This window comes from Heliangelus exortis, chromosome 25 (genome assembly GCF_036169615.1).
Source record: "Heliangelus exortis chromosome 25, bHelExo1.hap1, whole genome shotgun sequence".
In the NCBI taxonomy this organism is placed as follows: Eukaryota; Metazoa; Chordata; class Aves; order Apodiformes; family Trochilidae; genus Heliangelus; species Heliangelus exortis.
Window position 1 is genome coordinate 2,966,213 of NC_092446.1, and position 27,076 is coordinate 2,993,288.

Genomic DNA, 27,076 nt, shown 5'->3' on the forward strand with positions numbered 1-27,076 from the left:
CCTTCTTGCACACTACAATTGTTTTATGTGCAGCAAAATCAAGGACTGGGGACAAACATGGCCACAAGCCTGGGGTCAGCAGTCACACCAAGTCCCACACCCTTGGTCCCAGCCCAACCATCCTGACCAGGATCCTGCAGGACACGAGGGAGAAATCCACACCCTGCCAACACCAACCCTTCAGTGCAGGAGGTTTGCCAAGTACCATCAGTGCAGTAAATCTGAAAAATAGGTTTTATTTTTTAACCAGTGGTATCGTGACAACTTATCTGGCATCACCAATTACAGCAAAATCCATGGACAGAAACAAAAGAGCAGATTTCTTCTTTGAAGTGCATCCTTCTGGGCAGAGGGGGGGTGCCATGGGCTGCCAGCAGAGCCCAGCCCCCAGGTGAATCCTTCACACTCACACACACTCACACACACACACTCACACACACTCACACACACTCACAACATCTAAATTCTTTTAAAAATCTTTAGCAATACTTCTGCATGAAATCACACCGTAGCATCTACACATGAAACAGCTGATAAAAAGACTTTTGCTATAGGTTTATGTTGTATATCTACATTTTCATTTCAATACCTGGACTGCTGGCTCAGCAGAAAAGGGAGGTGTTGGGGGATTTTTTTGTTTTGTTTTGATTTTGTTGGGCTGAGGAGAGTTTTATCCCAAAACATGAAATAACTCCTCTCTTCATCTCACCCCACACCTTTAGGAAGTGTTTGACTTGAAGAGATCACTGGGAAGCAGCCTAGGAAGAATCAATGGCTTTGTCATCCCTGTCCCAGCCCTTTGTGCTGCCTCTTCAAAATGGGGTAAAAACCCCACAAATGCTTCCTCTCCATCCTGTTGGTAACAAAAATACAAAATACTGCACAAGTCTTTTCCCTCACACACAGGTACCTTGTCCACCAGGATGCCTGCAACAGATGTCAGAAAACATCTCCTCCACCAGTCCCAAAAATCAGGCTTCTGAGCTCCCCAGGGACAGTCCTGGCACAGGAACACAGAAACTTCCCTCCTGCCAATCTTTATCTCGTGGGTATTTCACTCAGTCTTTTAAAATACAAAATATTTGAACCATGGTTGTGTTCAGCTTTTCAGGTTTCCTCAGGCAGAGATCAACCTGTGAAAAAACAGCCAAGAAGCTCCCATCTGAGAGGGTAAAAAAAACCCCAGGCAAACAACAAAACAACCAACCTCTAGTAAATGTGATGTGTTATATATATAAATATTTATATTTATAGATATAGACAGTGAAAGGGAGATTGTGGTTTTATGCATGCTGATTTCTTTGCTTTGGATTCCAATCCTTGTAATAAAAAGAATTATTTTCAGGAAATAACTTAAGCTGTGGCACAAGACACCAGAGTCATCTCTTTGAAGAACATTTTTTTTTTTTTTTTTACATTTCATCTCAGAAGGAACCCTCTATCCCAAACTCTCCTTCTCTGAAAGCAGAAGCTCAGAACAACATCAAAAAAAAGGGGCACGTTTCTATGCCATTGATTTTATCCTCCTCTTCATTCCTCTGGAATGGCAGGGATTTCACAAGGAGCTGCAGCACAAAAGGATGCTGTGATTTCATGGCACTGACTGAGGGGCTGGGTAACACAGTTCACTGATGAGGATTTCACTGCCCCAGTGCCACCCCCCAAAAAAAAAAAAAAAAAAAAAAATTAACAAGAATCAAGCAGCTCTACATGCATGTACAGCTACACCATGCAAAAACCACCCCACCTTGGAAGGAACAAAATTCACAAATGTGTGCCTAGCAAGAATCTTCTCCAGCCTCTGCCTCCTGGGAGCTGAGGCTGGGAAGCCTCAGAGTGAGAGGAAGAGGAGAAAAATACAAGAATATCCAAAATCCATGGGTAGAGGCTGCTGCCTCGGGAAGTTATTTCCTGATTACATGGAGTTCATGCCTGGCTATCTGGGAGCCTTCACCCTGAAACACAGTGGGTCAGAGATTCCCACTCCAGACTTCCTTTCCCCTCTCTCCCCGTTCAATTTAAGGCACAAACATATTTACAGTTTCACACAAAACCTTTTCACATTCCAAGAACCAGACACGAGAAGCCCTGAATGTTCTGCTGTACCAGGAAGATCTGGATGTAAATCAGCCATCTGGCACTGAATGAGGACATCCCTACACCCCACCTTCAGCCCTGACCAGGACAGAAGGACTCCAAGCCTATAAACCAGCTTGCCTGATTTTGAGGTTACTTAATTGGAGAAGAATTGATAAATGGCAACGATTGTAACCAAACTTTAAAAGGTCAACTTCCCCACCTTGTCCCAGCAGAGCACTGGAAGGGCTAAGGAGGGGTCAGAGCAGGTCCTCAGGGGCTGGACACAGAACACAGAGCATGCAGCATGTTTACACAGACTTCTGTTTGCTTCCCTCCCCACCCCTCCCTCCCCAATTCAACACAAACAAAACCCCTCCACCAAGGAGAACATTGTTGTGACAGAGGCACTTGAACTATAATTGGAGAGTCCCTAGGAAAAGGCCTTCCCCTCACAGTGAAGTGGGACAAACAGGAGAGAGCAGTTTTCTCAGGACTCCATCTCCTCTTGGTCAAGTGGTGGTGGCACAAAGCTGATGACTTCATCATAAGTCAGGCCTGGGGGGAGAAGGGTGGCAGAAACTTAGCAGGCAGTACCTAAAGATAACATGCATGAAAACCTCCAACAGTCTGAAAGGTTCTAACACTATTTTATAGGAAAAACATGATTTAAGAACAAGAGAAGAATGGTTACACCATTCTCAGAACTAAAATACACACTAAAGGATGCTTCCAGAGTGCTGAGGAGATGCAACTTTGAAAACAAAGATCTGAGCAGCTATGCTACTGACACTTTGTGTGCTCAGAGTAATAAATAAGTTGCCAGGGATTAAGGTAATTATATCACAAAATCCCTCTGGCTGGAAAAGATCTTTAAGGTCATTGAGTCCAACCACGAAGCCAATTCCATCAAGTCCAGAGTCAAACTGTGTCCCTCAGCCCCACATCCCATGGCTTTTCAACACCTCTAGGGATGGGGATTCAACCACCTCCCTGGGCAGCCCAGGCCAGTGGCTGATAACATTTTCAGTGAAAAAGTTAATAATTCTTCTAATATCCAATCTAAACCTCCCCTGGTGCAACTTGGGGCCACTTCCTCTTGTCCTGCTGCTTGTTACTAGGGAGAAGAGACCACCTGAGAGATGCACTCAGAACAATCAGATGCCCACACTTTTACCAGATTCTTTTGTGCCTCTTAACTACCACAGCTTACAGGGAGCAGGCTGGTTCTCTCCCATCTCCCACACTCACTTTTCCATTCTTCAATCTCAAGTTCTCTGCTTTCAAAGGACTGGTCATAGGGGTCTGCCACTGGTTCATCATCTGGGTCGTGATACTGAGCAAAGTAGGCATGAGCCAATGCTTCTGCTGCAGTGATTCGTTTGTCTGTGTCCAGCACCAACATCTTCTCTAGCAAGTCCACAGCTGCAAAAGCACCAGAACAGAAAAGGAAGGATTTTACAGGGGGATGCTGCCTTCCCAAACCTGAATTGTGTGAAGGAGGAATCTGGAGTTTCTCAGGACCCACCCATCAGCCTCAATTTCTTCCTCTTACACCCTCAGCCCACACATACTTTGTAAACTTTGAAACACAGCTCTCTCCTCAAGTGCTTTTGCAGTCCAAACACCACTTTGGGAAAAGCCTCAGTGTCCCAGGACATGCCAGAAGAGGACCCCGTGTCCCAGCCAAGCCTTACCTAGTGGGTTGGCACCAATAAACACATTTTCAAAGTTCATTTTCGGCATGTAAGACAAAGACTGAATGTAGTTCCTTGCCTGTGGAAATAAATACTCTGTTGAAGTATCACACAAACCAGCCACTGAGACAAGAGTACATTCCAACCACGAAGCACTGGTTATTATGGTCTGTCTCTTTGCTTTACCTTCTCTTTGCTTATTTTGGTCCTTACTCAGCCCCATCAGCACTACCCCTTCCCCACTAAAGGCCACTCAAGACAGCAGAGGAGGAGCTGATGTTATTTGGGGTTCATGCAAGACTGAAAAGCAAGGAGGTGCCTGCCTGGCACCCCAGGAAGGCTGAGCACAGCAAGGGGGGCAGCAGTGAGCCACACAACATGGTCCTCAACACTAAAACCAACTCACAGCCAGGCTCCCCTGAGCCTCAGGACTCTGATGCACTGTCCAAGTCTCACATCTTCATTTAGTACAAAAAAAAAAAAAAAAAAAAAAAATCTTGCTGAAGAGCAGGGAGTTAATCACCCACCCCATGCCACATGCGAGGAAGAAGCAGCCAACACTGCAAGGGAAATCCTGGCCCTGCAAACCCCCCTCAGCTGCTCAGGGCTCACCTCGTGGCTGGGCATCCTGTTAATGAGATATGCAGGGGGTGTTCCCGTCAGACGCATGATCTGCTGAAGCTGGTTAATATCTTAAGTGCCTAGTCAAGGGCTTTGTTAAAAACAGTGCATAAAACCATTTCAAACAGAAAAACAGCTGCACACAAAGCATCTCTCCTGCAAACCACCAGGCAAAAGCCACACAGGCAGGGCCCAACTCCTCTTTCCCAACACTCGTGAAGTTTAGCAGTTGCACCAGTGAACACTTGAAACATTGGAGAGTTACAGATCAGTGCCAGGTACAGAAAGTATTTCTGTCTGCCAGAAGCAGCATCACACTACAAGATGTCTGCCTGCACATTTCCCAGCAGTTTTAAGCCCCCAGAGTAGAAGTTTCCCTTTGGCTGAAGCTACTCCTCAAAAATTTTCCTAGGCTGCTGCAGCTACATAAAGCCTCAGGAAAATAAACAGAAATTGAAACAGGAATAACAACAAGGAAATGGTATCCTCTGCACTGGTTACCAGGTTTTTTTTCTAGCTGCATAGAAAGTGCTTCAGTTCCTTGTGGTACAAAGTGGAACTGGCTCCCCACTGACACCTCCTTCCCAACAGCTCTGAATGCACTTTGCTGTGTGGGCGAGGTGACAGAAGGCAAGAAATGCAAAATTAGCAAAATATTCATTAGCATTGCATAAGACAGAGTTAGCTGGTGTCAGTGAACAGACAGAGAAAGTAAAAGCAAGTAAAGTAACACAGCAGAAACCCAGAATTCGTGACAGTGACACACTCAGGGCCCTCAAACACTGAGTAGTTTTGCTGCCTCCATACAGAGGAACTCGAGTACAAACAGCATTTTAATGCTTTCTGGTTTTTTAAACAGACTCTTGATGTGAACCTGGCTAGGAGCAATTTTGCTTTTACACTTTTGCTTTTACACAGTTCTTGCTTTTACACTTTTTGCTGTGCTATGTTTTAAAACCCAACCCAACCCAACCAAACATCCACTTCAATCTCCCATCTGCAAAATAATCTTTTGCTTAACCTGGTCAACCTTTAAGCTTCCTCTCTCATTAATCCCCCACACTTCAAATACCAGACTGTCCTCAGGGTCAGTTTGTAGGGCACCCAGAGCAATCTCCAGTATTTCCTTCCAACCTTTCCAAGGGCAGAAGATCTCAGGGCTTTTTAAAGGGGTGTGACATGCAGCAAGCTGACCAACCCATTCCAATTTGCAGGGCATGCATCAGGTGTAATCCAAGGCTAACCTCACACCTTCCATTTAGTGTCACTGTGACACAAAAAAAGAGCATAAGCTGCAGTACAAAATCATCTCATCAGCACTCTCTGCCATGCTGATCCTCTAGAGGTGTCAGAAACAGCAGAGGGACTGTTCAGAGTTGAAGTTACCTCTGTGCAAGCTCCCTGCTCACTATACAATAACTTGTTAACCTGGGCTGCACCTCTTGCTCTGATTTTTGTGCACTTCACCTCCAGAAACAAGTTAAATTAAAAGCCATTTGATGGTATCTTTACAGAAGTTCCCAGTCCAAGGTTAGAATAATATACAAATGGTAACATGGTGAAAACAGAGGTCACTGGGTAAAAAGGAGACTGCAGGAAGTTTTTTGCAACACCCTTTCCAGAGGCAGCAGGGTGAGAGTCCCAGCAGACAAGGCACTGTGTGCCCTCAAAACCAGCTGCCACATAACAGCAGCTAAAAGGAATTTTGGATTTTATGCTACAAAACCAGAGATGGTGAGAGTGGCATCTGAGAAATTACTCATCCTAGAGAAGGGACTGTGTGTGTTTAAGGGTAACACACTTGCTCCTGTTAAGCAAGATCCTTTGGGCAGGCAATCTGGAGAAATAATAACTGAGCCTCAAGTTCTTAGCTGTGAGAAATTATTCCTCAGCAGCTGCTGATCATACAAGACACCACGTTGTATAAAGCCACAAACTGAAAGTAAAGTCACAAAGCAGTAAAATGAGAACATGGAAGGAAGAAATCATACCACAGGCAGAGTTAAGATCAGATACAACACATACTGTAAGAACTCAAAGCCATCCAAGAGCAAAGATAATGACAAAGGAAGAAAACCAGCAGAAAATAAAGCCCAGCACATACTAGAGGTGGACTACAGGAGGGCAGCACACAAACTTGGGACTTTTGAAAGGGCAGATATTACAATCAAAGTGTAAACTCACAGACTCTGAGGAGATTTTCTTCAAAAGCTCAGGCCCTGGTGTTCCAACGAGTCTCAAAATGAGCTTCAACTGATCAATATCTAATGATGGACCATAAAGGAAAATGCTGGGACAAATCAAAATGAAAAGTGCAACACATCAGCCTCTTAATCTTGAAAGTTGACACCTGCCAAGGCCTCGGCTGAAAAGCTGTTTTAAACAAACTGTATTCATTCCTCTCATTTACAATTGAATCCCCTCTTACCAGGCAGCTCTGTCTGCATCAGACAGATGGAACAATTTCCCTGCAGTGACTCTGCATGCACTCCTTGGTCACTGCAGCCTCCACTAGCCAGGAGAAACACCAGCTCAGGACCAGCTCACATGCTCCCTGCACCTTTTCAGGCCCCAGACTGAAGTAGAAGCAGTTAGCAGGATTAGGTCGGGTTAGTGACAGATGAAGTAAAAGCAGAAGGCTGAAGGGGAGGTGCTAATGTTAAAAATTGCAAGGCCTTTGGTGAATTCCTGCCAGGGTAATTCAGCCCCTTCTAAAACTGAGCAAAGGATTGGATTCTGCTCCTGACCTCCAGCATCCCTCTGGGTGCAGCTCTCCCAAGCCTGGAGGAGCCCACAGAGGGGCTGGACCCAACCACCATGCCCAGGACAAGCAGGGCAGGAGAGGCCAAAGCATCTGGGTCTGTCCAGGGAACCACTGGAGTAGCAGAGAAACAGAATATGGGCTCTGAATAGGTCATTAAAAATGTTTCTGCAGGAAACTCTTGGGACACAACACTGCAAAGACTGACCCAGAACAGAGCTGCCACCTGCCAAGCTGAGCTGTCCTCTTTAACAAGGCAGACAAGTCAAATATCTGAAAAAACCTCCACTTGAAGGGAAAAACCCACTATGGACACAGTTGTGTCTAAAACTCAAGATGGTAAGGAGACAGGAGTTATTTTTTAAAAACTACTAAAAGAATAATCTCCCTTCTTCTCTAAATTATCCTCCACGTTGCCCTTCAAAACCTACTGGGAATTTCAGACTGTGTGGTGTTTGTATTTGCCCTGAAAATTCTATCAAAATATTCATCATATATCATGATATATCAGCATCCTCCTTGCAGTAAGAGCACACTACTTTTTAGGCAATCTTTTCCCCAGGATCAATGCCTTCCTGCTGGTTTAAGATACAGTCCCAATTCCTTGTTAGAATATCTTTTAATTGAACTACTACAAAAGCTGTCTCCTACCTTTTCCAAAAAAAAAAAAAAAAAAAAAAAAAAGCCTCAAAGTTCCTGTAACACTGGCAAGCTGTAGATGAAGAAAACCACCAATACTTCACTAAAACTTTTGGGTTTTGCTGTCAACTTTGGTCTGAAGTGTTATATATGAAATGCATTTTAAAAGCCCTGGAGCTCTGTCAGAAAAGCTGAATTCATTTCTCAAGTGGACAGTCCCCACCTGCTTAAACACTTGAAATTTAAGAGTAAATCCAAGCTACCTGGTTGGCTTTAGCTTAGCTGCTGAATTACTGCCAACCCTTAATTGTCCCTGCTTCAAAGGCAATCAGAATATCAGTTTGGATACATACAAACCACAGTTACCTCACTTCAAATGGCTTTTCTTCAGCACCACTAAAACCAGCCCTGACATCTCTCACTCCTTCTTGTGCAAGAGCTGTGCAGGTTCCAGGCTGCCAACCCTCCTCTCAGAAGCTTCATACCTGAGTTTAAACATTTCCATTCTTTTCAAGGCATTTCTAGTCCTGTTTGCTGTCAGCTCTTTTCCCAGGGGAAAAAAAAAAAAAAATGCTGTGGGCTGATGCTTGTGGCATGTGTGTCAGTGGCTTCTCAGATAAAAGAGGAGAAAACACTGAATATGTCACTGGCACTGCCACAGGAGTGCCAAACCCCAAATCATGCTGCTGGCTGTAGCTCTGCCATCCCAAACCTGCTGAACTGCAGCATCCCTGTATCATAGAATCATAGAATCATAGAATCCTAGGGGTTGGAAGGGACCTCGAAAGATCATCTAGTCCATCCTGCCAGAGCAGGGCCCCCTAGAGTACATCCCCTAGGAACGTGTCCAGGTGGGTTTTGAATGTCTCCAGTGAAGGAGACTCCACAACCCCCCTGGGCAGCCTGTTCCAGGGCTCTGTCACCCTTACAGTAAAAAAATTTTTTCTGATATTCAACTTGAACCTCCTATGCTCCAATTTACACCCATTACCCCTTGTCCTATCACTGGTCACCATAGAGAAAAGCCTAACTCCATCTCCCTGACACACACCCCTTACATATTTGAAAACTCCAGGGCCTCCCATGTCCCAGAGAAAGGTGTGATAAGAAATTAAAAGACAGGAAGAAACACCGAGTAAATACGAAGCAAAAGCAAAAAGAAAAGGAAAAAAAGAAAACCAAAACCACAAACATGTGCATGGAGAAGGAAAGCACAGGCATGCAGACCCCAAATGCCACCACCAAGGAACCCTCAAGGTCTGAGTGAGTCTCAGTGATTCCAAAATTCAGAAAGGAACCTGCCATCAGGCACTGTAAGACTAGGATTACAAGACTGTCAGAGTTTGCCCAGGCAAAGCAATGTTTAGAAGTTGTTTTAGCTGCCACCACAAGCAAGAAGAAGATGGATCAGAAGCCTATGCAATTTCACACTGGTTAGTTACCATAGAAGCACCACACTACTGAATAAAAATAGTAATAAGAACACTCTTCAGAGTTCAAAGGGAATGCAGTCAACTTAAAACATACAGAAAATGAAAATTGGCTAAACTAGTACACAACATTGAGGGTATTATTTGTGCTTTATATCATTTTAGGCAAAAAAATTGTCAAACTTAAGTCCAATTTTCCACTTATTTGTATGATTCATCCACATTACAAGAGAGGTAAAGAAATAGGAATACACATTCTTAACAGAAATTGGTCTTAGAATAAAACAGGTCTGATAGTAACAAGAAAGCCTCTATCTATGCTTCACATTAAAATCCTGAAGGACTCTGATTTCCATTACCTGAAGTTTCATCTCTTTCCCACAATCTCACTCCCCTCCTCCACCTCCTAGCAGAGATTTTACCAATATTACAAATACCTCTTTCATCCAAATATTTCCACCCATGGACAACAACAGGAGCAATTCAGTTAGGTTACATTCAGACTTAAGTGAGAAATATTGCAGTAATCCTGCAGAACTAAGCCCACAATAATCACAGGGCTATTTTTTCTGAGAGTTTCTACAATTCCTGCTTTAAGTCAGTGACATGTTCAGAATCTCTACAGATCAGCTCCTTCAGAATGTAAAACTAAACTCAGCATTAGTTTATCAGGGGTATAATCATCACAGCAGCAAAGATCATAATCTCAGAATACAATTTTATTACTTACCAGATTAAAGGGAGTGTACAGCTTGCCTGTACTGAAGTCCTTTAAAAATAACCCATGTATCTCCAGGCAGTATAAAAAAAATATCTGATGGACTGCAAATAATATCACAGTGTTTCTGCTAAACCCTTGGTAAAAGAGACCAATATTTTATCCAAGAGAAGCATTTGAATAGGAAGATACTGACCCTGAGAAGGCATTACCTATCCTGTCACTACCATTCCATTTTGGAAATGTGAAGTTCCAGACTTGAGCAAATGAATGTTTTGAGACCAAAAATCAAGAGGAATGTCACATTTTCAGGTGTCCAACAGGAGCAGCTTCCAGGTTCCTGAACACAGTCACATTGCCTCCAACTGCAAAGTGAATTCCCTAGAAATTCAGAGGATTTGGACACACTGTTTGCATCCCTGGCTAGCAGAAGCATGGTAAATACACCCTGAATTAAGTTTGTTGATATTAATGGCAAAATCAAGTCAGTGACACTGCAGGAAGAACACAGCAAATCTGTGGGTACAAAGAAATTAAGAGCCCAGCAGTAGCCAACAAGAGCTTCATCTAGAAAATTCCTAAAACTCCAAAAAAAACCATACATAAAGATTTCAGAGAATCTTCCAAGCTGGGGAGAAGCTGGAATGTCTTGTTGCTGCTGTCTTTAGATGTCAGCAAAACTGGAGTGAAAGCTGACATCCTGCTGCCTTTCTAGATCCTTGGGGAAGTGGGAGACACACAAACAAGATTCCCAGCCACAGATCCTGCTCCCCTGACAGTTCTAACCTCATGATCAAACACCACATGAACCATTATTTAAAGTGGGGAACCCCACACACAAACTACAAAGTTTTATCTGCAATGGGAGAGAATTTGGCCTTATTTTTCTTGAGATCTAACCAACTCAGAAGAGCAATTAATTCAAAAGCCATTTGCAAAAGAAATTGAGCACCAAAGGTAAAGAATCAGCAGCATCTCCTAGGAGATGAATTAGTAAAATATCTTGATATGACACAGCAAATAATTAAGATCCTAAAAGTAAATTTCATTTTGCACTGCAGGCATTGTTTGCTGTTACTCACAGCTAAGAATGTAGCTGGAAAAAACCAAACTTCTCAGGCTTGGAAGATTAACTGTTCTCTTCAATTCCTAAAGAAGATATTTTGAAGCATTTCTCACGTATTGCAGATCCCATCAGCAAACATTTTATGTGCAAGTATCAAGATTTTTAAATTCTAAAGCCTTACTGGGGTTAAACAGTGGCAACAGCTTGAAGACTTGCTGTGTTTGAATCAACAGTTCTTGATTTGTCAATTTTTCTTGACATATGCAAAAAACCAGAAAAAAAAACCAAACCTGCCCAACCCCAACTGTAGGTGCCAAATCAGCCAACAGAAATATGGCAACTTTTTTCCAGCTCCAAGTCTCTTTCATGTTTGTTCTGCTTCTGTCCCTGACCACAGAAAAATAGAGCAGAGATGTGTAAACAGTGAAGTATAACAAGGCCAACAAATCTGAAGACAGATTATGAGATGGAGATAGGCAGAAAAAGAAGAGGAAAAAGGGTAAAGAACACTGAAAAGGGAGATTAAACTGCACCAAAACTGGAACAAAAGCCTTCCCCCTGTCAAGGAGTTTCAGAATCTTTGCAGAAGTACCATGGTACACAGAAGGCCAGCACTCCCAGCACTAGCCTTCTTTTAATCAAATGCTAACATATTTGGATTTATAGATAAAAGTACTAAAAAATTAATAGAAGTTATTAAAATAAATTCCAGTTGAAAAAGTAAACACTGGCCAGAGGTGAGCAATGCCATGTTCTCTGGTGAAAAGTCCCATTTCCAGGCAACGAAAAATCTTGACAGTAATAAATTACTGCTGTGTGCTCTGTGGCTGGACAAAAGCTGTAAATATATAACAATATCTATCAGGGCTCAGATTGCATTTCCTGGGGAAAATCATCAGCAGCTCTCACAAACTGAGCTCATCCATGTGCCAAAGTCTCCTACCCAGCCCACCTTGGCAGAGCAAAACTATCATTTTGAAAAGCTCTTGTTCCAGCTGGATTTTTCACATCTCTATCTAGACAGGCACAGGCTGGAAGAAGGCTGACAATCCATGGAAGTGGGACCTACACATCTTGGAGCCATTGGGAATGAGATCCTTGGCTGCAAAGGCTTTCCCAGCACACCACAGGACACAGCAGAGAGGCAGCAAGGGATGCTTCATGTTTGCTAGAAAACTGAAGCATGAGAGGATTCTTAGCAGACAGCCTGCTCCAGGAACTTCTTTTCTACAAACTCAAGGAGCAACTCATTTCAATAAACTTAGAGGAAAATAGCTCCCAGAAACAAAGAACATGTGAGGAAGTCTTATGATGTTAACAGACAATAAAAAGGAATAATTTGCCTTCTTGCACACTCTCAAGGACTCACCTCATGGGACTGTGTGTAAAAAAAGCCATTAATGTAAAAACAAAGAAACAAACAAAATAAAACACAGCCAGACAAACCCAGAACTTCTTTTCTTGTGGAGTATGAGAAAATTAAAATCTCTAACTTCAATTTCAGACAAATGCATTACTGGTAAAGGATACGGTCTGTACCAGGGAATAATGTTCTTCCAGTCAACAGTTCAGCCATAATGCAGCCCACTGACCAAATATCAACTGAACAGAATAAGAAACAAAACAACATAATGCAGAAAAATAAAGTCTCAATAGAATCCATCCAACAGGTACAAACAACTTTATCCTTGTTGAGACAATCTGAGATACACTGCAAGCTCACTGATAGCAGGTACTAAAGCTGAGGCTTTTCCAAATAATAGAATTCTAGAGCAAGAGGAATCTACAGAACTGAAGAGGAAGAAACCTGTTGCAGACAATTCTAAGAAATAAATTCTACCCAACCAACCACCAACTGTTATACTACAGATACAAGACAGGTCCACATAAATGCAAAAGAGAAAAGAAAAGTAGTGAGGTATGAAGTCAGACTAGCACATTATTTCCTTGGATGTATAAGCACTCTTGTACCAGAACCATTTTTCTGCTTTTCTTCTCTCTGCCTGATCTGAAGTATTGTCAGGAAGCACAGTGTGTTGCTGAGAAGCTACTGGAAACTGCACAGGAGGTGTTACTGGGAAGAAATGGCTAAGAAGAGAGGAAAGGAGATTTATATACTTCTTAGTATTTCTTCACATCACAATTCCAGACATTTTCAGCATATTCCCAACAGCTTCCTACAAACACACCTTCTCATCCAGATACATTCTACCCGCTTCAAAACCTGTGCTTGGGGAAACCTGTGCTTCCACTGTGCTTGGAAAAAATAAAGAAGTGCTGGCCATATTTTGCTGATTGCAATTTTAAATCTCCAGTTTAGAGAAGCCTTGTGAATGCTATCACCACGATTCTTCATTTGCATCTGGCAGGATGTGGTTCAAGCACTAACTTGTGCCTTCCTTCTTTTAATCACCCTTACAGAAGCCTAATTACCCTGGCTGCCAACTGAGGTGATCAAACGGAAAGGAGAACAAACAGAGGACAATGTTTTCCATAATTCAGGAACTGGAATGCCTGGTGTTTAATGCATTTAATGCATTACCTGTCTGGTTGTAATGCATCCAGTTGAGCATGATCTCAGGAGCCCTGTACCACCGGGTGGCCACGTACCCAGTCATCTCATCATCCGTGTGCCGGGCCAAGCCAAAATCCAGGATCTGCAGGAGAGAGGAGAGACATCCACCAACCCCTGCAGTGAACACTGCAAGCTCCTCAGAGCAAATAACTAAGCAGTTATTGGATTGGGTGGAGGAGAGGTGTTGCAAGTGCCAGGGTGGATTGTGAAACTACATTTCACAACCTGTTAAAAGACAGGAGCCCAGATCAGCGTGGGGCTCAACAATCAGAAGTACCTCTGGGTGTTTTCTCTCTCTGAAACAACTGAGCCCAAACTAAAGCTTTGAACTCTTCACTTTCATGATGATTCATTAAAAAAAGTGCAATTACAGAAAAAGCCAACCTTACAGCCCCTTACACCTGGGAAGGACTTCATTACTTTCAGCCACAAGAGTATTTTCTTAAGGAATTCTTTTTTCACTTTTCACAACTCCAATGGACATCCAGAAAGCATTCACTTAAAGTCCCAGTCAAACCAGTAAGACCTGGTGATTACATTACCTTTAGCTCACAGTCTTCATTTACAGCCAGGTTACTGGGTTTTAAATCCTAAAAAATTAAACAACATCAGCATTAACAGCAGTATATATGTTGTTTCACAAGTAGAGATAAAAATGTAAATGCAGTGAAGAGATTCCAACTGGCTGTAAATATCAGCTTGTCAGACTGGAGAAAATTATTTCATCCCACTCCCAGCTGTCTCTTCTCTGGCCCTCAGAGGTTTCACATATAAACAAAAATGCATCCAGGTTTAGTGCAGCAGCAGTGCTGTAGATGTATATTTAACAACTGGAGACCCTGTTTCACAAAAATAGAAGCCAAAATAGGCAGAAACAGGAACTATGGATCTTAACAACTGCTTCCCATGTTTGACCTTTTGACTGTTCAGCCAAAATAATTATTAGAAAATTTCTTTTTGTATCTACAGGTGCCACCTTGTCAGATTTTGTGCTACACTTTTTAAAGACACTGGTGCAGTACAGGAAGCAATCTCAGGATACTCACCCTGTGTATTATGTCAGCTGAATGGATGTACTGTAAAGGCAAGATGACAAATTTTATATAACAGTCACAGCAGCCTCCTCATTTCCTCACCAGACCATACAGCCTTACCCCATCCCACACAATTCCATCACTACAGCTTCCCTGAGGAAGGAACCCAGAGAGTGTCTGGGTTCCAAGCAGGGAGGTGTTTCACTGTGTCCCTCCTCAGGAACACCCAGGAGTGGAACAACACAAGGAAACAAAACTGAATAAATGGAAGATTCCTGGTCAGAGCAGATTAGAGGACTGATTACTTCAGAATCTTCCAGATTCAGCAACGTGTAGAAATAGCTTCTTAAACGAGGCATAACTTTAATGATACAGAGCTCCAAAGAGGCATGGAGGGAAGCAAAGATAAAATACATGTTAGGGAAGTTACAGAAGCCCCACTGTATACTCATATGAAACTCTGAGGAGATGACATTTATCCAGAGCTTCCACCTCCCACTGCTGAGCTATGGCCATTCAGGTAGGACAGGTGTGAGCACCTTCAGCCCCCGAAGGATCTGGTATATGAGGAACTGCACATGGTCATCAGTGAGTTTCTGGCATTTCACAATGTTGTTCAGATCTGCTCCCATAAGGTGTGTCACCAAGTACCTAGGAACAAAAGGAAGCACATGGGTGAAGCAATCCCTTTCAAGAGGATTAGGAGAAAAATTCCCCATGAAGCTCCAGCAGCAGGGCTGACTGTCCCAAAATCTGTTGCTGAATGAAATGTAGCTCATGACATTTTAAATGGTGCAGCAGATTAGTAAGGAGTTCCTACAGCACTGGTCAAATGAAGACAACAAACAAATCTGAAGAGTCCAAAAATTTAGGATCTCCTAGGATCTTTTGGGCTGGAATTCAGAATTGTTTCAAATTAATGACAGACAAATGAAGGTGGCAAATATTTCTGTAATGCTCTGGGAGATGGAATGAAGATACAAAAGAGGTTTTGTTGCAGTCTTCAGAGAAGTTACCTACACATCATTGAATTCTTCTAGTGACTTGGCAGGGGTGAACACATCCAACAAACCAATCACCTGGAAAGAAAATGGTAAAGTGAAAAAACTGTGAAATACATTCATAGTATATGACACAGTTACTGAGATGGTTTGTGGAACAGGAACTACTTGTTCCTGTAGCAGTTTAATTAATTTCCAGCTACAGGAATCATTCAGATATAGACAAATTAGTATTTATACAAGGTCAGAAATAAACATTCAGTTCTCTTGTAAAAAAAAAAAAATCAGATTAAAAACATACACCTGTCTTTTCATACCAGCCATCCATGTAAAGCATCAAACAGGAGCCCTAACAGCAGGCAGGTGCAAATAATGGTTTAGAATTCCTTACTTCAAAAATCAGCTAAATGTTCTTCAGGAAATAAATGGGTAAGACAAAAACCCACAACCCACTGCTCAACAAAAGTGTGTGCTTCCTGCTCAATTCTTAGTTGTGCTGACTGGACACTAAAATGAGAACTGGGACATGCTGTCTGTTTCACTTGTACTGAGTAATGGCCAGAAAAATTCAAGGATCTGTAAGACAAGCAATGAATAATAATGACTGGAGTGGTAAATAAGTCAGGAGAAGGATGCAATGGAATGAGGACCCAATTTGCACAAACACCTTCACAGTCATTTGTATCTTCTGCCTGCAGAGCAGCCACTCCTGCTCCCCCTGCACAGCTGAGCTGTGCTAACAGCAGAGTGCAAGGAGATGCAGCTATCACCTCGTGGAAAAGATGACCTACACCTTTTTATCCCATAATTACCTTTTAGGTCATTAACAGTATTTTTAAAAATCCATCTGGTTGATAAAAGATTGCTCTAACTTTCAGTGCAATGTGCTAAATTTTAAACCTTACTTTCCTTGTCTTAATAGCAAATATTTTATGAGTATGTGAGATAAAAGGACAGATTTTCTTCATCCATCTCCAAAATCCTTTTCTTTTTTTAAGCCAGCATCTCACCTGCCTTGGGTACAGAAGCACCATGCACATTTCAGCAGCTCCAGCAAAGGTTCAACCATGCCTACAAAACCAGGAGCTGCACTCACGTGTTCCCCTTCACATCATCCTCTTTATCCCACTGCTTACACTTCCCAAGGATGTCAAAGCCAATTGAGTTCTCCCTAAGCAGAAAATTAAAGACCAAATCTTCAAGGAAGCCAGACTGTGGTTTTGGTAAACAGAGCAAGTGGGTAGGGAGTAAAGCCTGGTTCTACATTATCTGCTCTAGATAATGTTTTATTGAGGAAACAGAGGAAATAGAACACTTTCCTGTCTCTCCTGATATATGGCACAGCAACTCCATTTCTAGACAGAAATCTTCAAGCTGCAGCAGTCACACCTATCCTGTATAATACTACTCATGCTTACAGCTTCTTTCTCCAGTGGATTCTTCTGTCTCAGCTTTTACATAAAAATTCAACTTTATCCATGCAGTTTAGCACAGAAAGACAAAACCTGGCTCTGCTATCCAGTCTTTAGGGTTTTTTTAAAATCATTTTAATTTTGCCACAATGTAAAGTAGGCTCAAACTCCCTGTATCTTTTATCCAGTTTCACAAACACTTCAATACAGTTTTTCTGCAGCACTTCACTGACACAGTTCTAAGAAAGTGTGAACACCACCCAACCCCTAGCCTTCTCTTTTCCCCTCCAAGCATTTTAGGATGTCAGGAGCTTATTAATTTCTTCACATGCCAACAAACCCATTTGGCTCTCCCATCTGCTCAGTGTTGTGCTTTATGCAAGCTAACAAGGCTTCCTGGAATGTGAAAATCTAATGCAGACACACTTGAGTGCTCTGCAAGGCCATTTATTTGCTGAAGATAATCATGAACCAGACTAGAGACAGACACAGAAACCCATCCTTTGCTCCAGCTCCTCAACTGCCACCCCCTCCAGCTGGCTGGTGAGCTCTGGGCCATGTGAAGCCATGGGTTTTACTTCCAAATTGAAACCTGAAGAGTGAAGACACAAGCACTAACAAGCCTGCTTGAACTGTCTCTGAAGATCTCTGCATCTGCAGGATTTTTAAACCACAACCTAGATAAAGTTCCCACAGCTGACAGTGTGATGAAGTGATAATATTTCTATATATAAACAACTTCCTTTTACCCCTGACTCTTAAGGCTACACAGGCTCATAGTACTAATCCAAAATATCAGTGAATGTCAGGCACAGAAGTGTTGTAGCAGCAGTCACAATCTAATTACCATTGCTTAACCTTACAAGCTTAGACAAAATGGAATTATATGCTGATTTATTTATTGGTAACAGACATTCAAAGCTTTCCTGTTTGGATAATATCTCAGCTGAGAGAAGAGGTCTCCAGGGAATGGATAATAAGCAAGACAAAATGCTACCTCTGCTGTTGAGACAACAGTATTGTGCAGAGACACTGAGGAAGAATCCCTGACACCAGTACACATCTCCATCAGATTTTCCAATTATGATGTTAGCCACACTAAACATGCCAAGCTTTATGGGACACCAGCTGGTGGGTGTGGTAGTAGGAGCCACACCAGACAACCACCACTGCCACAACAGAAGAAATGTGAACAGGCACCCAAGGAGAACCTTCCAATGAAATCAGGCTTATCTGGCTCTTTCTGCCAGATAAAGGTCCTTGGTTTGCTCAGCTCTCTTCCAAAACTCTTATTTTCCTTTTGCTAAGCTGGACCTTGCTCAGACAAGAGAAACCAAGAGCCTTCCTTTCCTCTTGATATTCTGACAGCTCTGCAGAGTGAAGGTGATGGGACTTCTTGCTCTACTGCATGGAATATTTGTTGCAAACAGCATGCACTGTAAATACCAATTTATTTACGTGTGTCCCTGCCAGAGACACAGCCAGGGTCAGCCAGATGGTGTCTAAACCAAGTGCAGGTTGCATTAAAAAATAGTTTAACATTTGTCACATCCTATTTTGTTTCCCCCGTTGATGACTTAAGTGTATGGCTGGTATGAAAAGCCTTCTGATTTCTACCCCCTTTTTTCCTCCCTATTCTACCTCCAGGAATCCAGCCAACATCTTGCCTTCAGACAAGCCAAAATAAACAAGTATGAAAAACCCTCAAGAAGACATTAAACCCAAACTTGGATATTTTAATTTTTTTCAAATAAATCCTTAACATAATGAAAACTACAGCAAGTGAGCAAGAGAATGGAAGTGACATCACCTGTGTCCTAAACCCTCAAGGCAGCATCAGCCTGCTAAGCAGTAATATTCAGATTATTCTAGGAAATATTAAAACTTCTGAATACCAAGTTGGCTATGTGGGGCTTTTTATCTGCATGCTGTCACAATAATCCCTTGGACCACTGCAAGCTTTGTATTTAGCTTTAGAAAAAAAACCAAACTACACAAGATCCTTAAAGGCAAGCATGCTGGGTGCTCACTGGAGAGTCCAGCCTTAGACCAGCTTTTTCATAGAATCCTAGAATCCTAGGGGTTGGAAGGGACCTGGAAAGATCATCTAGTCCAACCCCCCCTGCCAGAGCAGGGCCCCCTAGAGTACATCCCCTAGGAACGTGTCCAGGTGGGTTTTGAATGTCTCCAGTGAAGGAGACTCCACAACCCCCCTGGGCAGCCTGTTCCAGGGCTCTGTCACCCTTACAGTAAAAAAATTTTTTCTGATATTCAACTTGAACCTCCTATGCTCCAATTTACACCCATTACCCCTTGTCCTATCACTGGTCACCACTGAGAAAAGCCTAACTCCATCTCCCTGACACTCACCCCTTACATATTTGAAAACCCCCTCCTATTTCATACCCCCTCCTCAACTTACATTTTCATGTTTCATGTGCTTCAGCAGCCGTAGCTCCCTGTAGGTCCTCTTGGCATGGATGATGGACTGAAATGGTCGGGACAGCTTCTTGACAGCCACACGTAGCCCAGTTTTTGTGTCAAAGGCAGAACTGCAATAAGGAGGAATCAAATGATCAGAATTTCTTCTTATAAATACTGGTAAATGCCCACTTAGCAGCTCCAGATGGAATCTGACCAGTGAGTCACACTCCAACGCCAGCTCTGCAAGGCAAAAAAATTTCAAGACATTCTGGTCCACAGTCTGCACCCCCCCAAAAAAAATCCCCATATATTTACACAACTCTTGGTTTCTACAGAAAACTTTTACAATATGAGTCTTGTTCACACAGTAAAGGGAGATTTTGTAGGGAAAAAGAAGGGTTCATGATTTTTCTCTGCAAGAAGAGTTGTGCTCTCAACCTTAAACATGACAACACAAGTCTGGAGAAGAGTAATACTTGGAATTATTATCTGTGATCCTGAGTGTATTTTCATACATCACACTTTACCACAACATGCTGTGCTCAAGGTAATATTTTTTATGGTTTAAGTCCATACAAAAATCCAAACCCTGTGTCTAACAGAATCAACTATGATGTTGATAATCACAACAGAAGCAGAAATCAAACCTCTTTGGTACTAGTTCCAAATCCCTGTTACAAAAAGAAAAAAAAACAGGTGAATAAGTGATGCTGAGTTGAACATTACTGAAATGTGTCCCTTTAGCAGAAACTTATACCTAAAACCTAATACCTAAATATAATACCTAATATAATACCTAATACCTAATACCTAAAAATAATGTTTCCTCTTAGAACTGATGAAGACTAACTATCCTATTTGGCAACTTCATATTTTGTCTTGTAAAATCAACTTCTGAATTAAGTTTTATTAAATCTATTTATTTTTAATATTAAGCAAAAGCCAGTTATTTTTGTAACAATTGAAAATTTAACACATGAAGGACAGTGTTAAATATCTGATATACTGCATATAGTCTTGCACAGCTTAGGATTTATACTGGAAGAACTAAAGAAATGTAGGTATTTAGCTCCTCTTTGATGTTTCTATCAAAACCAGCTCGGGTTTGTCAAAAAGGAAGGAAGAGGAGAAAGAGAGGATGTGAAATCAAGGTTACACTTGATTCAAGATAACAAACAAGGGGAAAGTATGGAATGGAGAAAGTTAGAGAAAGATAGTATTTGTTCTCCTGCTGCATTTTGATTCAGGGCAAACTCCTAATTCCATTTAAAATTGACTATACACTAATTCTTCATAAACACCCAGCAAAAAGGAAAGCTGTGCATTTACAAATGTAAAGTTTGAAGCAGCTCAACACAGAGTTCAAAACCAAACACAAAAGTAGTCCCTGAAAAAACCCACAACTCCTCTCCCTCCCCCCTGCCAAAGAAACAATCTGAAATTAGTTGTCATTTATTTTTAAAGCAACTAACTGGAATTAGCTTGCAAGAAGACTCCTTATCTCCATACTTGCTATACGAGGTTCATGAGAACTAGAAAACAAAATACAAGCCCAGTTTCTATCAACAACGACCCTGCCCCCAGCTCCTGCAAGAGAATGGAAAAAAACCCACAGTGCAGGATGGAAGAAGAGTCTGTCCTCTCCAAAGGGGCATCTGCACACAGGCAGTGGGGAAGAAACTCTGGAAAAGATACAAAAATACAGCCAGGGAGAAGATCACAGGAGAACCAAACTGAATGACTCAAGCTCCAGCACACAGGCTCAAAGAAAAGTCCATAACCAACCAGTTCCACCCAGGAGTTAACCCTCACACCTTACTCACACACACAAAAGAAGCCATTAAGCATTCATTTTTTAAATCTTGATTTCAAATGGTCTTCAACAAGTCTTCACACACCACCAGAATATCAATATTTACACTGCAACACTTCAGGTAACAGAGAATTCAGGATTAAAAAAAAATCACAAATGCCATTTTGCAATATACAAACATCCCTAATTCCAGCTGCAATTACATGACAATATTTTCATGATTCTCAAGGTGTTTTCTAGGGCTTAGAGGAAAAGTAGGATTAGTCACCATAAATCAGCACATGATGTTGTGAATTAGTCATGAATCTTTCCCAGCTTTCAAACATTTTGGGTACAAAAGGCAACATATACCAATATCTTTTTCATCTGGGGATGAAGAGAAGGGGATCCCCTGCATATTAAACACCTTCACAGCTACACAGATTTCTCTCTCCATTCCCACAACATTCAAAGATTTCAGAGCCAGCAGGCACAACATGATATGGATGTTATATGATGTTAAGGATGTTAACACTACAGAATCTCAGAGTCCAAAGGAAATTCAATCTCACCTTCTTTTTCATGACATTTTTGGAGCTGGACCAAGTCATCATTCCTCTGTAGTAAATACACAACCTCCAATTTCTGCCATCAGCAGAACTGAGGATCTGTTTCACCAGCCCAGTGACACTGGGAAAGCACATTTATTACTGCACATTCACAGGTGAGACTCCTGAAGTCAGAAAACTTGGGAATTCAGTCACATTTGGGTCCCAAAGCCTATTTTCCTAAAGATAAAGGCATGCTGAGCCTTTGTCTGACAACACAGATAACTGCCTAATGGCTTTCCCAAGTCCAGAACACAGAGCTACAGAACAGCTGTCATGCTGGAGAACATTTTGAAGAACACTAAGCTGGCTTTCATCACAGTCTTAAAACAGCTGCATCATATTTTAGCTTAAAAAAAAGCCCACTTGGGGAAAAAAAAAAAACACACGATCCACAGCTTTAAATTTGTCTTAAAATGAGATCAGCACAAATTCAGAATTTATCACTGATTCCATGGTTTTTAACCTCTCACACAGGATTGTGCTATGGAATGTCAGCTACATCCACCTCACCCTGAGTGAGCTGAAACTACAATTCTGAGCTCACCTGAACTGAATCCAGAGCATAAAACCAAAAATAAAACCATTATTTTAGAGAATCTGTCCACTGATTCAGCTCAGATATTCACTGAATGAGTATGTGAACACATCTGAGGAACTGAGTACAGACTAAATTAATTAAGAGTGCAATTAACTTCCATATTAGATAATGAGCACATCAATTTTTGTTTAAAAGATTTCTTTCCTAAATAGCATGCTGCTTCTCACTAGAGCCTGTGCAAATACCCACATGAACTGAATCCCTTCAGAACTACCTTTGAAGTTCATTTATGTATATCCTTAGTTTCAGCCAGAAACCCCACAGTTCTCAGTACCTGAGTTTAGCATTAACAGCAGCCACTTTTCAGCTCAGTCTTTCCAGGCATTTCAATCAGTCAGCCTCAAAACAGATGGCAAAAACCTCTGCTACACTGCCTTCTGCTTTTAAAAAAGTTGCAATAAAAATCTTATCTAGGACAGATGTGCTCACTCTCATTTCATTTCTCAACAGAAGAAGCTCCCATGACATTCAGACTATTTGCCTTTGCTTTCAGAGCTCTGCTCATGGCTTTTTTTGTGCATCCCATCTCCTGCTCCATCCCCTTCCTCATGTGTTCTGCTCATCCTACCTGTATGGCTGCTCCAGCCCAGTTTTAAGGTTCTGATCTTATTACTCTTCATGCACCTGACTGGAGGAGCAGGCACCTGTCCCTCCAAGTGCATACATACATTTTTTTGGAGGAGCTTGTATGCTTTGATAAGGGATTAGTAAGCCTAAAACATACATTGGTAAAAAAAAAAACAAAAACAACAAAACAAACCACAAAGAAACTGTTACCATAAAAGTGATATTTAGGGCTTTTACTTCATTTCCTCTGGATCCTAATACTCAAAATTTCTTAAATCCAGAGTGTTTTCCTGTTAGTTTAAAAAGAGGGGAATTATCTCAGTATCTTTTCAATACCCAGGAAATTCAGAGTCAGTGTTGGTAAACTGTGGGGTAAAATGGGCAGAAACCAGAGGTTTGGAAAGGGCTGTGTAACTTGAGATCCCCAAAACAAAAAAGCTAAAGAATTCCTATGCAAGATTCTGAGGAAGAATAAGCCTTGGCTGTTTAAGTCTTTTAAAAATGAAATGAGGCAACACAGATAGTCTGCAAAGCAAGCAAATAACAATTAAAAAAAAAAACAAGAAAACAAAAAAACCCCAAGAAACAACCAACCCTTCTTTTACAAAGATATCAATGCAACTCACAAACTGCAAAAAATGCACGAGTGAAGTGAACTCCTAAGAGTGCAGCAACTCTGCCTTCACAGCATCTTAGGAACTGATGGCAAAGACCATCAAAACACCTCTCAGCTTAGAGCTGGCTGAACTAACACGGGTTGCTGAGCTTCCCTCCGGCAGGCACAAGCAATGCAGGGATCCAACAGCTCCAGGCTGAGTCACCGATCGATCCCAGCTCCTTTCTGCCACTTCCCACCGCAAGATGCTGCATTTTCCAGACTCCTCTCCTCCTCACATGCAGGATTACAAAGCTGCTGCTTCAGGAAGCCACACGTCTTTTAGTGTAGACCTGGTAAAAAAATCCTTTTGGTGCTAAAGACTTTGTGTATGGATATAAAAAGCTGTTGCAAGAATAAATGAAATAGGATTTCACACAACAGATGTCACAGCAGTTGTTCCATGACTTAGGAAATGATCAACCTGAGGATACATCTCGATGTTTCTCGAAGTTTTGGAGCCAAATCCCTACTTGCCTCTCCAAATACTTCCAGTTTTTAAAAAACAGAGCCTGAAAACCACCCAAGCTGGCTGTCAGAACCTACTTCTTCCAAGACAGCACATAGGAAAGCTTCAGAAAACACAGAACTATTTTCTCCAAGCTTAAGCACACACCTTGGCTGCCTTGAGCTGCCTGCAGAAAATGCCCCCTCTCTGCATCCACAGACTACAAAAAACATCAGGTCCTTATATTAGGGTGTTCCAAGTCATACATTAAGCATCTAAAGCAGCTTACAGCAGGCAGTTCCATAGGCTAAATGATTCATCTGCTGGCTTAATTATTTCTTTTTTATTAATTTCCCACCCCCCACTTTCTAGAAATTCCTCATTTTTAAATACTTCATCCTGACAACTAAATAAACAGCAGAGTATTTTATTACACAGAATGGCTCATCACACAAAATATTCTAAAACAATAGGCAGTATGCTTAACCATTCAGTTTAAGGGTGATAAAACCCCTACAATTTACTGTTCCAGAAAAGAGGTACTCCAAATGCAAAGCCTCAAATGAAACTAGGAGAGAAAAAATTCTAAAGGGACAGGGAAGAGAACAAGTCATTCCAGGAATATCCTAAATACCATTTGCAGCTTAATAAAATTATATGTGTATATATCTATATATGTGTGTGTGCAAGGTTTTTTGTTTGTTGCTTGTATTAATTCTGACTCACTTGCCACATCCTTGGACTTTCTGAACTAGAACTTTTCTGAAACCTTTTCAGAAGAACATGCAGAAAACCACTGACACAGCCTGCAAAGAGACTCGTGTGCCACATGTCTGAAACTGCTTCCAATACAAAATTGTTTCATCTGCTCTGAACACAGTTGCACAATCTTTGAAAGTTTTGACCCAGCAAAACAGGAAACTCATGCTGCAAACTCTTCAGTTATTGGTTGTGAAAGCAAACTTTGGAAGTATTACAGGCACTAGGGAGATTGTGGAGAGGGGAGAAACAAGAGGAATGGGCTAGGCTGGGGAGAGGGAACCTTAAAAACATCAATGGACATTGAGCAAATTCATTTCCTATTGCATTCAGGGAGTTGCATAACTCTGTGGCATTTGCAGGAGTATTTATCAGCTATGGCAGTGAGGTCCTCCTTTCACTAGACCTAAACCCTTTGATTTTTGCAGAAGCTCAGCAAATATAATGGTTATTTTTGCTCCTGGAACTGACCAGCTTTTGTCTTTTATGAAATATAAGCATTTGAATACTTGAGGCACATCAGATTTAAGAAATGCATGTTGTTTAAGCTGAATTTACCAACAATTTTAGAACAATAGTTTAAGAAAAGCTGAGAGCTTTATTTCTTTACAACTGCAGCACATGCAAAGCAACTCCTTTTCTTGGGGAGTGCAGCATGCATCCCTCCTTGTGATACAACATCAAGGGTATTTGTGACAAATTTGATTAGGGTAATGTAAAAATATGCATGGCTGCTCAAATACAGCAGCAGAGCAGATGTGTGAGCATTGTGCACCCAGATTTGAAAATTCTGCTCACGCTTTGACAGTGCCAAAGAACAGAGAATAAAAGCCAGAGCATTCCTGTGGAAGGCTTTCCTAACCAAGAAGACACAATCATCTATGAACACTTTTATAGAGCTCTACAGGACTAAAACCTAGATGCAAAACTTGATTTGAACAGAACCTTGTCTTTTATATGAAACAATGTATGCAGACCTGAAAATTGACGTTTAGTGGTCCAACATTCTTTAGCAAGGAAACTACAAATCAAGGAAGTATTGTATTTCACACGTGTAACCTGTCAGATGGTTTGCTCCTATAAGGTAAGAATTAAAAACTAAACTGATCTCCAAGCTCTCCATATTTCTGCAGACTTGACACCAGGACTTTACTTTCCCAGGCGTCTCATACTGCAGCAATTTTGCCATTTTACAGCGAAAAAACAAGTTTTTCTGCATTGATCCTGATTGGGAAAAAAAAAAAAAAATATATATATATATTAAAAAAAAGCAGATACCTGTAAATGTGCTGTTCTGAGTCAGGGCTGCAGAAACAGCCCTCCATCTACCCACCCTGCCTACCAACAGATTCCAATAAAAAAATGCAATTGCCTCAACTGTAATTTATCTTTCAACTCCAGAAAAAAAGGAAAAAAAAAACTGGGACAAGAGGTTCCAGGCTCTGAGCTCTGCAAAGCAGGCTCCGAGGGACTTGCCAGCCTCCATCCCTCTCCACCCCCACCTACAACTGCAAGGAGGCACAGTGAAATATGTCTACATGAGATCACTCGGGGAGGGGAGAGGAGGGGGGAGGCTGGGACACGATTATCTTCCCCTGCAAAAATGTTTTAGTGCCACCTGCCATGTGGTGCAATCCCCGACGCATTCCTAAGAGAAGACTGCGCTGCTTCCCGGCGGTATCGCTCAGAAACCGGGAGCACACAGTGGTTCTTGCAGGGAAGACTGGAAAAAAGCTGGAGGAGAGGAAGCCCCGGAGGACAAGCAAGCCCTGCTCGCCTCCTTGAGGTCCCCGAAGTGATCATCCCTAAAAACCGGGGCGAGTTTCCAGGTGGAGAACCCAGTTTGGGGCCGAGGGGGTGGACAGCAACCTCAGGCAACCCGTCCCCTCCCAGCACTCACCAGACGGAGCCGTAGGCCCCGGAGCCGACCGGGGAAAGGTTCTGGTAGCGTTCGGGGACCTCCCACACCGTCTTGTTCAGCTCCTGCCGATAGAACTTGGGCCGCTCCTGAGACATCTCGGTTCCGGAGCCCTCCCCGCCCGGCCCGGCGGGAGGGGGAGGCTCTGCCCGCGGCTGCAGCAGCACCACGGCCGCCGCCACCACCACCACCGCCGACCTCCTCCAGCAACCGGAGCCGACTCCTTCCTTCCTCTCCTTCCTCCTCTCCCCTCCCCGCCTCGCTTCTCAGAAAC

The 27,076-nt window shown here is 42.2% G+C and overlaps 1 protein-coding gene across 2 annotated transcripts; it reads right to left on the reverse strand.

The window, feature by feature from the left end:
* Positions 1-216: 216 nt before the first annotated feature.
* Positions 217-27,076, reverse strand: MAPK14 (mitogen-activated protein kinase 14). Of its 2 annotated transcripts, none has more exons than XM_071768771.1 (12): positions 26,785-27,076; positions 19,453-19,582; positions 15,638-15,696; positions 15,157-15,268; positions 14,630-14,659; positions 14,126-14,173; positions 13,551-13,665; positions 12,539-12,610; positions 6,579-6,658; positions 3,774-3,852; positions 3,328-3,501; positions 217-2,634 (listed from the first exon to the last, which is right to left on the reverse strand). In XM_071768771.1, the coding sequence occupies exons 1-12, from the start codon at positions 26,898-26,900 to the stop codon at positions 2,567-2,569; spliced, it is 1,083 nt and encodes a 360-aa protein (XP_071624872.1). In that variant the 5' UTR covers positions 26,901-27,076; the 3' UTR covers positions 217-2,566. The 2 variants fall into 2 exon arrangements, with proteins under 2 accessions (XP_071624872.1, XP_071624873.1); XM_071768772.1 differs by lacking the exon at positions 6,579-6,658 and adding an exon at positions 4,386-4,465 and having other exon boundaries at positions 26,785-27,038.

Bases quoted from the DNA above. Each gene is read 5' to 3' on its own strand.
- MAPK14 (XM_071768771.1), bottom strand. From the start codon at position 26,900: ATGTCTCAGGAGCGGCCCAAGTTCTATCGGCAGGAGCTGAACAAGACG. The intron at 15,697-19,452 runs GTAAGTTGAGGA...TTTTCTTTCCAG, and splicing joins AGCACATGAAACATGAAAAT to GTGATTGGTTTGTTGGATGT. The intron at 3,853-6,578 runs GTGAGTTTACAC...TTATTTCCACAG, and splicing joins AGAAAATCTCCTCAGAGTCT to GCAAGGAACTACATTCAGTC.